General features: G+C 31.7%; 1 protein-coding gene across 1 annotated transcript in view; it reads right to left on the reverse strand.

Moving 5' to 3' along the window:
- Positions 1-623: 623 nt before the first annotated feature.
- LOC117118669 (suppressor APC domain-containing protein 2-like) overlaps positions 624-13,160 on the reverse strand; it is a 36,039-nt gene continuing 23,502 nt past the window's right edge. The window contains exons 4-6 of the mRNA XM_033263341.1: positions 8,974-9,219; positions 8,267-8,368; positions 624-7,099 (exon numbers count right to left, since the gene is read on the reverse strand). Coding sequence (XP_033119232.1) covers positions 6,974-7,099; positions 8,267-8,368; positions 8,974-9,219 — 474 coding nt within the window. The 3' untranslated portion in view covers positions 624-6,973. The remainder of the gene's footprint in view (positions 7,100-8,266; positions 8,369-8,973; positions 9,220-13,160) is intronic.

A 13,160-nucleotide genomic window follows, 5' to 3' on the forward strand; every position in this document is an offset into this window, starting at 1 on the left:
TGAGAGATTTAACTGGACAAAACATTGCCAACGGGGTACGATAACATCTACGCGAGAAAAATCCTTCATACGAAATGACACCTCTGAGAGAACAGCATTCATCATGCAGTATAGAGTTTAGAGTACATAATAAATTCCAGGCAGGCATTATAACAGAAGGTTTGAGAGTGATTTTAATCATATAACTGGATTTAGCCACCTGGGCTGTTTTCATAATCAAAACCACTCTGAGCTTACTTGATTACTCGGCTGTATATGATACTCCTCGTAAACATTGGACATGTAATATAGTAATTTGTTTAAGTCTATAAACTGGAACCAACTTTAAAAGCAATAGAAGGTTGGTTGACATGACTCAATTATGGAAGATCATATTCTGAATAATGAACATACAATCAATCCTCAAAATGACGAGATGTTAAGTTGGCCTGCTGTAAAGTTTTAAACGTGTGCTGACCAAGGGAATTTCTGTGCACTGCATATTGGAGAAAGCTGTTAGACGGGCAACAAACAATCCACTGATGCTGTCACTGGTGATAGAGTAGCATGGCACAATGTACTGCTCAATGGCTGCGCACTTGTGTAGCGCATAATATATAAAAATAGAGTTAAGGAAACAAAACTTTAAATTCAAAATATTTCTACTTTATTTTTCTAAAGAAATGTACAAACATACAAATACAACAAGCTCTTTCACATCGTCATAGTACTACCATCTACACATGATTCAAATAGTCACATGCAATCTTTTTAATATAAGTTTTAATAAATAGTCATGTAACTCAACTTCTAAAAACAAGCAGGCTTCATTAATATATCATCAGGCCAAGCTGTCTAAAATGACTCACAATTTATGACTTCAATCAAATATGCCCTAATACTAAAAAAATGCGTAACGATACCGTACAATAATTTACATAAAGTGTCTCAGAGCAAATACTTTCCAAACAGTTGAATTTTTATCCAGGTTGTAAAGCATCCTTAAAATCAAACCACGACTTTAATTAGGTGTTGATAAATGACGTTCCTCTATCAAAATTTAGAGCAACGTTGGTAAGAAATGCAAAATAGATCTGGGTCATAGCACTAGGGATCTTCACAAGGCTGTTAGCGCAAGCTTTCACCAGTCAAATATGCGTCACTCAACCATTAGATAAAAGTAAATGGGAAACTTTAATCTTTCAGATTAAACATAAAATGTTTTTGTTTATCTAATATATGAATTGCTTATATAATTTAATAAAGTTATCTTTTATTTGAATGAAAAAAATTTGTCCCACTAACTCAATCTACATAATATAAAATTACTTTTGCATGGACCCATTAAACATTAGTAATCAAATAGAATTTTCTTACTAAAATGTCATTATTAAATAAGTAAAAATATTATCTTTCTCATTGGAACACCTTATTTGATTTTTTTATGTGATCATTTCAATGTGTTACTGTCGAGACTAATTTTATTTGACAAAAAAACTGTTGTATGCTTATTTAATTATATAGTCATGATGTTCTTATATATGGTCATGATGTGATGTCATCATGACCATATTTAGGCATGTCACATGTTATGTCATATGAAATTTGATAGTCTGTGCAGGGCTTTATCATTTTTTTTCCCAGGTTTTAAACACAGCAGTATATCTACAACATTGGCTTAAAGAAGCATATTACCACATTGTATCATGTAACATGGCGTAATGCATAATAAATAATGCATATCAATAAAGTTGAGAAATGGTTTAAGATTATATCTACGTGGCATATCAGACTTCAGAACACAGTGTCCAGAAGTATCATGTTTTTAATATTCTTATCTTCTATCTAATCTTGTTAATCAATCAGTTGTATAAATGTATATTGCAGAGAGCTAGTTTCCACCAGTTAGTGTTGTAGACTAATGCTAATGTACAGAATGCTAATGTACAGAATCGAAAACACAAAAACGGAGAGAAGCAGCACCACCAAGGGTGGGGTGTGGTGGGGAGGCATGTGATGGTTAAGGAGGGATATTTCCCCCATAGGACAAGCATTGTCTGATGCTTCTTACTTTTCAGAATAAAAATAATGTGCTGGAACAACAAAGTTATTGTGAGCAGCTACTAATGTCTGTATAATACAGTAAAACCAATTTATATGAGTTTTAATGCACTCACAAATGAGAAAAAAAACATACCACAGAATCTAAATACTGTATCAACAAAGATACAATTAAATATCAATTTTTTTCTACAAACTTCTATATACAAATATCAATTACGAATGCTTTCTTCTCATTCTAGTTACAAACAATTCATATACACACTCAGCAGATGCGTTTCGACAGCCAGTGATAAATGTTTCACGCTCGGTAATTCACTGAGTGTAAGAAAACATTGTCAGTTTGGCCAGCAACTACTTAAAGAGAAGTCCTTTTAGCTTAAGTAGAATAGCATTCTCTGTCTCAAATCCTCTGTGATTTCTCACACAAATGCTTGCCTCTTTTTAAGTACAAGCTAAGTACTTCAATATAGAATTTATCAATTAAGTTTAGACAGATAAAAAGACAGGGAAAAAAAATACACAACAGTTTAAATTATCTGAATAGAAAATACACAACAAAACCAACATCAGTGGCATTTTTAATGGGTTTTCAAGGGGAAAGGATAGACGGGACGAGGAAAGGACAGAGGGGAGAGGGATGTGTCAAGGATTTACTTGATTTTAGAGATTGTTTAGATTTTAATCCATGTACCTAAACATTTTACAACAGCATGGGAGGGATGTGGAAATGAAGAACTTCCCTAACCCCCAGAAAAACCTTTTCTACACCTTTGAAACACAACTAAACCTCACACATAATAGCATTTAAATATCATCAGTGCACATTTGGATACACACACTTTTAACAAACTTTGACAAACGATTAAAGACAACTTGCACACAGCTTCTATGAATCTGAATGTATACAACAACAAACATTCATTAGACATTAAAAACCAACCTTCAAACATGCTATTAATCACATGTTTGATGGGCTTAAAACATCACAACATGACAAACTTGAAAAGACAGATGGATTCTACAAACACATTAGTCCCTGCTCTAATGTTCTTAATATCAAGTAGCTAATGATTCTCTCAAATGTAAACACAATGCCATAAGCGCATCCATAAGACATAAACAACAATGATAGAAAACAGTATATACAGTAGTTTATACCTATATATATTTTTCTTACATAGAGCTAAATGTTACCAACTCTATCCTAATACCGCTAGTAAAGTTTAACAATAAAGAGCGTACAACTCATTAAACGTTTATTTATAATACGGTCATAATACTGCATTGTGGTATGTTTTGTATTTGTTGGTTTTAAATACTTTGGTTTTTTTTTATTAATTAAAATAGTTTGTCAAGAGTTGAAACATAATGTATGTAAGTAATAGGACTATCATTAATTGGATTTAATTAATAAATAATGTGTAATATTTATACTATTCAAATAAATATGCCTTTATGAAAATCAGAATTCCATAGAAGTTCATCGAAAAATGTTGTATAACCTAAGTCTCTCTGATTCTATGGGAGTGGAGTTGTTTTTAGTAAAAAAAAATCTGGGTACCTCACAGGATTTGAACCCAGGACCCTGTGATAAAAGGCAAGTATCTTAACCACTAAGTTACAGCTCTACAGATTATGTTATTATTGTACATTTAAATCATTTAAATTTATTTTGATTTTAAATATAAACCATCATAAACATATCAATCCCACATCCTAACCAATGATTAATAATTAATTATTCAAAGGATCTAACTTATAAAATTTACTATATTTAATGTTTTAAATAAGAACTTCAATATTTATTATGTTCAGTATATGAAATACATTATTAAATTCAAAATATAGTTTACCTATAGGCATAGATTTGTAGGTCATTTCGTATGTTGTCCCAGAAAATAAAAGAAAACTCTTGATTTATATGTGCCCAGCCAGAGGGAAGCATTTGTCAATATCCAAGTGTATTAAGATGCCATTGATATAGGTTACAGACAAGCTTTAAATCCAATGCAAGACCTACATGATCAGAATAAAAAGCTTTTAATCTAGAAAATCAAACAACAGATATCACAATTAATTATGAAAATGAATGAAAGTATTGAAAGTAGTCATTTTAAATCCACAAAATCTTTACAAGAAATTATCACAATTGTATAAATTAGAGATTTAAGAAATCATAAAAGAAACAGGGCAACTAAAAGCTGGATTAGAAAAAATATGTTCTCATTGAAAATCTGTTAATAAATTAAAAGATTTTGAAATTAATTGTAGATTTATCATATTTGAGATGAAATCAAAGGGGGCATTCAATCCAGCAGTGCAAGCTTGCACAATAACAATAAACAAATGAGGATAATAACATGGTGTGAGTCAATTTTATAGGGCATATTGTAAGGACTCTTAATGAAATATTTAGAAATGATCTGTTTTAGTGCAATTAGCATTAAAATGAAAGCTTAAAACATCAAAATAATACTTGTACCCAAATGAAATCCAGGATAAAATGGCGATTTGTCATCTAAAGTAGTGAATCAACATGAATGAAAACTACTTAGTAATTGCTGCTTTATTAGTTTTCTTTATAGATGGCGATTTAAAAGTCCCACAATTGATATACGATTGCAAATTGCAAGTTATGATTATTTGTTATTCAGCTTTGATTGCATTGCATCAATCGACTCCACATAGCATACTAAAGATACATTCATGAATATTGGCAAATTTATGAATATTGATTTAAAAGCTTATCTGCTGTCAATAAAATTTATCAATAGCAAGTATGTAGAATGGCATTACTGAGCAATGCATGACAGAGAAAAGCAAACATGTTAATTTGGTTCATCTGGCAAAATACTTAAAAGTTGCTTGTAGCTGGGTTCCAGAGAATAAATGATGCAAGAAATTCCATATTTATTATTTATCTTGCTGGAACAAACTGTTCCAACCTTTATGTCAAAATGTTTATTCAAGACAGCTACGGTTAATGACCAACACCAGTAGTGGATCCAGGGATTCAAACTAGAGGGGGTGGGGGCCGGGGGAATCTTTACAGATGGAGGGTCCAGACGACCTCAGCTCCACCATTATTCTTTATGGATTTGCATTCAGTTTCATTAGCTTAGATAGATGAGTAACAGAAAGCAGACTATGGATGAATCAGGATGAATTGTAAGCTTTAAATAAACTAGTTGAAGATAATTTTTTATTAAAAGAAAAATCAGTTTTTTACTTTCATATTTCCATAAAATAAACAATTTGATTTAATAAGTGATTCATTGAATCAATTAATGAATCACTTATTTATTAATAATTTGAATATTCCATAAAGTTTTCATTTCAAATGCATTGTATCTACATATTATACTGTTCTCATACCATTTTTCTAGATATTTCTGAATGAATTTCTGTTGCTTAAAATCATTCTTTAATGTAGTTTAAATTCCTTCGTATTTCTCTCAGCAGTTTTCTGTTTGCTATATTGATATTTTATCTAAGTGTCACAGAAGCAGACGAGTTTCTAAATTGCGATTTCCGCAACATGAATAATCTATGACGGTTGCTTAAAACAGACACTATGCGATAACGCAAGAGTACCAAAATAACAAGTGAAGGCAAAGCAATTCAGTATCGAGGGATGACAAATGAATATTGCCTTTGAACATGTATTCTATACATTTCAATAAATTCTCAAATGAATTTTATGAACTTCAGTAGGTGTCTGTGGATAGCCAATTACGTTGTACCATGCGTGACTTTGAAATTGAAACACTTGTATTATTGTCATTGGTATGTGAGTCAACAAACACATATCATGGTTTTGAAGAGAGATAGATCAGTTACTATATCAATTTTTTTTCTAGTCTCCTCGTAAGTTAAAGCTTTTCTGTCTGTGGTTAGATATGAACATTTTTTTTAATGTCAGAAACTTAAGTGAAATTATGTTTATTACTTACGGTACATAAAAAATCAAATAATTTATCACCTTTCCATAAGTCAGTTCATAGTTTGAGCTGCACATGCACGTATCTTTATACTGGGGCATGCACAGTTCAAACTACTCAATTTTTGATGGTTTACAAAAACCTTAAACTGATTACCAGCCAATTTAAGGGTCTATGTAAAGCACATGCTCTAATTTTCATTTGAAAGGTAACATTCAAAATCTTCTCTTTTCTAGCAAGTAATCACACTTTTATCAGAGTGAACATTTAAACTAAATTTACTATCAAATCAAAATACCATAGATGCCCAACCTACAAATATTTTAAAAAGTCTATTTAAATTTAGCCACTAGGCCTTATTGTTAGACTTCCAAGTAGAGTATGGTGGTTATTATTAACTAAATATTAAATTTTGTATCATGTTGTTGCTTTCCTTCTTGCAATGTACATCAATCCAAAATTTAATTTTGAATTTAGCAAGTTCTGAAATTTTGTTTAATGGTGATAAACATTTCAGACAAAGCAGATTCTGCCATCTGGTGTACACAGTGACTAGGTTGTCATGCTAATGTTTATAACACTGTTTATATAAACCATATATACTGTATATATATATATATATATATATATATATATATATATATATATATAAACCTTCTGCATTTCATCGACTACATCCTTGAAACTGAGTGTTAGATAAATCTGCATCATAAATTGTAAGCATTAAGAATGTGCTACGATTGCTTGCGCTTACTAGAAAGATTCAAAAAGATTTATTGACAGATTTCACTTCTAATCAGATTTTTTTCTCTCGAAGCTGCGTCCGCAATTTACGAGGTTGACTTAATCACAGCGGAGGACTTTAGTTTAATCAAACAAGTATGACTCCGTAATTCTGACTCAGAAATCAATAAAAATGGAATCTGAATCCTGCCTCATTCCCTCAAAATAACTTGCACATAGGGTTTTTTTTTTTTCTTAGTTTCATTTCATAGGAATGTAGTGTTGGTTGGCAATTCCCTCTGAGTGCGCCCTCGTGCTTCAAAGAGCTCTCGTATCAACGCTGATTTTTCCTGGTTAAGTTTAGTTATCATTTCACTTTTCTGCGACACCTCCTATAAAAAAAAAGATTATATTTTAGTGACAAAAGAAAAAAAAAAACCAGTCAAATAAGATCTGCAAATCAGTACAAAGTAAATTATTCTCTGTCATATTAACATAGATGTTTTCATATGAAATACTACTGGATAATAAATCATTTCAACACTATTTCTACCGGTACTTGAAAAAAAAAAAAATATTCTCCATGATTGAGTGAAAGAGAAAAAAAAATGCTCAAAAGTCTATGATGTAGGTCTCTGTATACATCATGCATTCACACAAAGAGTCAAAACCTGTAATCAGGTCTCCAGGAGAAATTTAATACGAAAAGAACAGGCGACACAAACAAGATGGAACTCCTAGACATGACCTTAGGCTTACATCAATAATTTGTCAGATGTATTTTTTTGTACAATTACATTGCAGAAAAAAAAAAACTCACTGAATGACATGTAAACATAAATGAATAGAGAAACTGTTAAGTTTTTGGTTTTCTGTTCTCTCATATTTTAACCGCTTTTTCTCCTTGTATAATTTTCCTCCCATTTTTCCCTTTTTTCCAAGCACTCCTTCAAATTGGCACATTGACAAACTTTGTATAATGCACCTTATAAGTCAAGTTTGGATTGAATTGGACATATTTTATTTAAGTAAGTAAATAATATTATTAAGTAAATTAGTAATGTTACACTGGCAAGTTGCTAATTGTCTTGTCCGACTGAAATCGTGAATTGTTTTGATGTCAAGTGTTGATAACAGTTGTACATTAGTTAGCTTGTTGATAAATGGAGCAACTCACTAAATTTATCCCCAAGAGGATACAGCATAGATCATATTTTATATACTTCCATTTTTTTTTATATTTCCGACACATCCAACAGTAAGTAAACTTACGGGATGGACCGATGCTTTATAAACCAAATGTCTTATTGGGCCCTAGGAAGTGGTGATTTAATCGTGAGAAAAATTCTTGCTGTGACAGGAACTGAACCTAGAACCATGGCATTAGAAGGCAAGCATCTTAACCACTAAGTTATTCAACTCCACTCACAATACAATCCAGTCAAGTCATTTTTTTGTCTTCTTTGAGAATATCCATATAGTTCAGGAAAATATACGATGCAACCTAAATTGGCATGAACCCAGTTCTGTAAGTACTCTTTTTAATTAAAATAACCTACGTTTGTAAGTAGCCTGTTCTGCTGCCTAAGTTGGTTAACTGTACCACTGGCAGGTGATGTCACCTTGAGATCTACAGCTAGGTTCATGTGATCTGGAAAACCCTGCAGGACAGTTAAAAAAAAAAAAACATTTTCAAACATAAATATCTTCCTACAGAAATCTGTTCTCTTCCCTCCTTTGTTCACAAACATTAAATAACTTTTCATAAACTCTTTAAGGACCAACATATATCATTGAAAGTTGATATGAATAATTTTATTTTTTCAAAGTTACAACTGGATTTTTAATGATTTTCACATTTTGCTATAGGCAGGACAGTACCTTTAAATATAAATTCTACTCACAATAGTAAAGTGGAAAAAAAACTAGTACAGCAGAATTCTTTAATTAAGAAGTGAGAAGACAATGAAGAGGAGACAAAGATGATGTCTATAATGTTGCGCATAATTTTAGTTATTAATTTTGAGAAACCTTTCCCATTGTTTGGATTAATGATGATGTTCAGTAATTAAATTCCACAGTACAGTAGGCCTATATATCACTCAGGCTGATTTTTTTTTTGGTTGAAATTCTTGTCATGATATTCGCTTTAATGTTTACGCATTGCCACAGCGTTTATGTTTCCCACAAGTCTCATTACGGGACGGCTCCAAAACGATATCATGCAAAGAAAAACTACTTAGCAATAGATAAGAGTAATGAGTACCATTTCTGAGCTCTGTACAAGCGTGGTTAGTTGCAAGTTGATATCCTGGATTCTGGCACGTTTGTAGGCGGCTTTCTCTTGCCTGGCTGGGTTGATAGTGTCCGATCTGTCTAGGATCATTCGGTTGTTCATCTGCCGGGAGATTAGATTAAGCTCCTTCTGGTACCAGTCTTTGGTTCGCTCTATGACCTCTAACCCTTGAAGGAGAATGTCTCGTTCTTGTTCTATTGCTTTCATCCTCTTTAACTGTTGGTAAAACATACAAAATTGTAATCATTAACATAATTGTAGACAATATAATGTTAATCTAAACTTTTTCTTGTTTATGTTACCATATCTATTGAATTGTTTGAAGTATCATTTCTATCCTTATTGAGGTGAAATAAATGAAAACAAAATTAAATGATAAAAATGGTTACTAGGAATAATTTCATTAAATTGAAAATCAATCAGGGTAAGTGTTCCTGAAACTATCTCAGTGTGAACTTATTAATTTGATCTTTTTTTTAGTTATTTATCACTATTCAAAATTGTGTTCTTAGTTAATTCTACCAGGGTGAGTGATACCAGATCTGTCTCTCACTGGTAGTCATTAACTTATTTGATCCTTGTTATTCATCATTATTCAACGCTGTGTTCTTACTTAATTCTACCCAGCTGAATGTTACCATGGAGGCATGATGTTAACAGATCGCATTCATATAGTCACTAACTTTTGGATACGTTTATTTCATCATTATTCAACAATGGTGTTCTTAGTTAAATCTACCACAGAATGAGTGTTGCCAACGTTCTGCCTCTTTCTGGATGGCGGCATGTTCTGTTTTGATGAAGCTAAGAACAATGTCTACTTCCCATTTTAACCAGCCGTTTCACATTTACCATTGACCCTGATACTAGTTAGGGGGTCAACCATAGCATCTAAAAGTCTAGTACAAAATATAGACGTAACTTCCACATGCTTCGTACTGAACATATCAGACAATAATTAAAACAACCTTACCAAGAGAAAACACATGAAAAAAATGCAAATTGTTGTACAGTATACGGTATTCATATTCTTTGGGGAAATAAGAATCGATAAAATCCTCCAAATTCCAAATGCTTTTTTTTTTTGTACAGGTAATTTTAGTTGCCATTTTGTTACTGCCTGGGGCAGTCCCGATTGTGTAATTGCACTATAAATAGAATGCAGTTGCTTTAAATTGCCAATAATATGGTAGAGTAAATTCTAACACCAATGTATCAAAATTGGTTTTGCTAGGGAGCACATTTTGCTAACAATAGAATACGATATAAAAATTCTAACAGACGCAATGTGCAATATTATTGTTTTTATATTCTCATTGAAACATTTATCTTTTGAAATGCTTCCTTTTTAAAAACTAGTTTCAACATTTTATTATCCATGGTGAGTTGTTGAATATCAACCAACTAAAACTGATACGAAGTATGAGACTTCAATTATTGTAATATGGTATGGTCTAAATTACAATACAGAATCTTTTTAGCATTCTCCACGAAACCCATATCTTTTGAAATAAAATTTCTTTTAAAAACTAGTTTTAACATTTTCAATCTATCTCAAACATGATCTGTATTGTTGAATACCAACCAACAAAACTGTTACAAAGTACGAGACTTGAGGCAATGTTGCCATAGCAACCACTTATCAACAGACATTGGTTACATCAGTGTGCGTAAGAAACACCAGTCATGTTGGATCTATTTCATTCACGAAGGAAACATTAGAGAGTATCGAAGTACAAGACTTTGATGTAGTATGAAAACATAAACCAATGGCCGAGGCTCAACTAGAAACAATGTAACCGCCAAGAGCTCTTTGCATCAAAATATTTCCGGGCTTCAAAATACATAATCAAGCAGAACAAATTTAACAAGCTGTTACTGGGTGACTAATATAGATTTTATTTTGATAACCTTAAACATGTTATACTTTTAAATTGCAATGCATACTGGGGGTGGCAAATATAGTAGATGATAAAACCTTCCGAAATCTGATGGAAAAACAACCATGAATGGTTCTATTGTTAAATATGTAGTTATTATTATTATTATTATAGTATTATGTTTATGAATGAAAAATTTTGTAGCTACACAAGCTTTAGGAAGAAAATATGGAGGGGAGTCAGAATAAAATGAATATGAATAAATTAAAAAGCAAGAGTGATAATTATATTTCAGGGAGTAATCATATCATTTATATTTTATTATTTATTTATTTATTACATTATTTTTAAGAAGGTAACTCTTACAGCACAAAGGTGACTAGAAGAGGCCCTCTGTGTACAGTACAATAATATAATACAAAACAAAATGGTACATGAAACAAAAAAAAAATAAATAAATAAATAAGATACCAGGCATCAGAGAGCAATGGAATTAGAAGAGGATTATTGATTAAGTATGAGGTAGGATTTTAGTTGTAATTTAAAGGATGAGAGAGTAGACCCATTAAAAAATGAGGAGTTCAGGAGAGAAGTGGCTCGATAATGAAATGACTTTTTGTTATTTAATTTTAAAACACTCAACTAGAAGATTAAGATATTTAAATACTACGGTCTGGAGATATATTTTGGTAGACAATTCTAATACCTCCTTGAATCTGTTTACTACCTGCTTGGTAGAACTTATAAATACAATGTTTGTACAGGTTGTTTACCTCCACACTAATGCTTAATCAATGCAAGTGGGTTTATCCAGTCTTGCGGTTCTTGCAAAAATCACAATTGCCCAGAGGATAATAGAGCTGTAAACAAATGATAATGTACAAATACAAAAACAGGTTGTTTTGGAGTTGTGAAGAATGTACCCAGTGCAAAAGTACAGTGGGGCCATGGCGGTAATGATGACTCATTATTAAAGGGAAAATTGTCCCCAGAATACAATAGTATTTAAGTACTACTGTACATAGTATGACTCACCATTAAAAGGATATTTGTTCCCTAAGAACGCAAAATGCTATATTGCACAGTAGGTGCCTAAATACTTTGCACCTAGCACATATAATGCTAATTTGGTACTTGGATAAATTTATATTGCTACTGTATCATCATTAAGGAGGCAGTTGTACGTACTGTATTAGAATATTATGCTATTGCTACATACTGTACAATGTCAACATTTAAACAATTGAATAATGGGTAGTTGTATCTGAAGAACATACAATGAATTACATTAAAGGGACAGTTGTGCAATACAAGAACACAGGAATACACAATATGTACACAATAAAGAGACATTCTCACAAGAACATGTCATAGTCGCAACAATCTAAAATATATGAGATATAATATAGGTAGGGGATTGTCTCTCGGTGTACTGCCCAATCACCACCAGAAGGACCCCACTGGAAATAAGTCTTCTTCTAGACTTTCGTGGGCTATCCTTGGTGTTTACACTGAATAAATCCAATCCAATCTAATCTTATCTACAGTACCTACAATGCATGTAAACAAAAGTAAACATACAGAGAGCTTTAGACATTAATGTTTCAAAGCTTCAAACATCGATGCAAAAAAACCAAAATAAACTATGATGTCATCTTGAGAAATAGTGTACCACTTATGAATGAAAAATACCATTTAAGTATTAGAAATTCCTATTGACACATTGGAATGCAAATCCTAATAAAAATTATGAATACAGTATTTTTCATAGAGGGGTAAGTTAATAGCTTAATTGTTCACTATGACATGTGTGACGACTTGCAGAAAAAATGCTGAAACCAAGATTGATACTACATATACTAGTAAAAATATTTCTTAAATAGGTCATCTCACCCAACAAAACATTATAAAATAGCATTAAATTTCTAAAATTTGAAAGCAGAATATTGCATAAATAAAAACAAATCAATCAAAAATTCTGTCTGTAAGTTAAATTTGTAAGACACATAAGGTGACCATGGACTGCACATAAATTCACACAATTCTGCTGTATTATTATTCTTAGTAAACTGGGGCTAGGTCATATCATTTTTAAAATTTTCCTGTACTTGATTACATGTTCTTCCAAGCTTAAAGCATAAATGGTAAAGGCTTCTCATACAAAATAATGTTCCCTACTATAATTACACTGTACCTCTTATTTAAGTACCCATGTCTATATACATCCTGTCTCTTATACACATCTTAAAAATTCTAACAGACGCAATGAGAATATAA

The sequence above is a fragment of the Anneissia japonica genome, unplaced genomic scaffold (genome assembly GCF_011630105.1).
Source record: "Anneissia japonica isolate Jap-2015-1 unplaced genomic scaffold, ASM1163010v1 scaffold376_len1572418_cov194, whole genome shotgun sequence".
NCBI lineage: Eukaryota > Metazoa > Echinodermata > Crinoidea > Comatulida > Comatulidae > Anneissia > Anneissia japonica.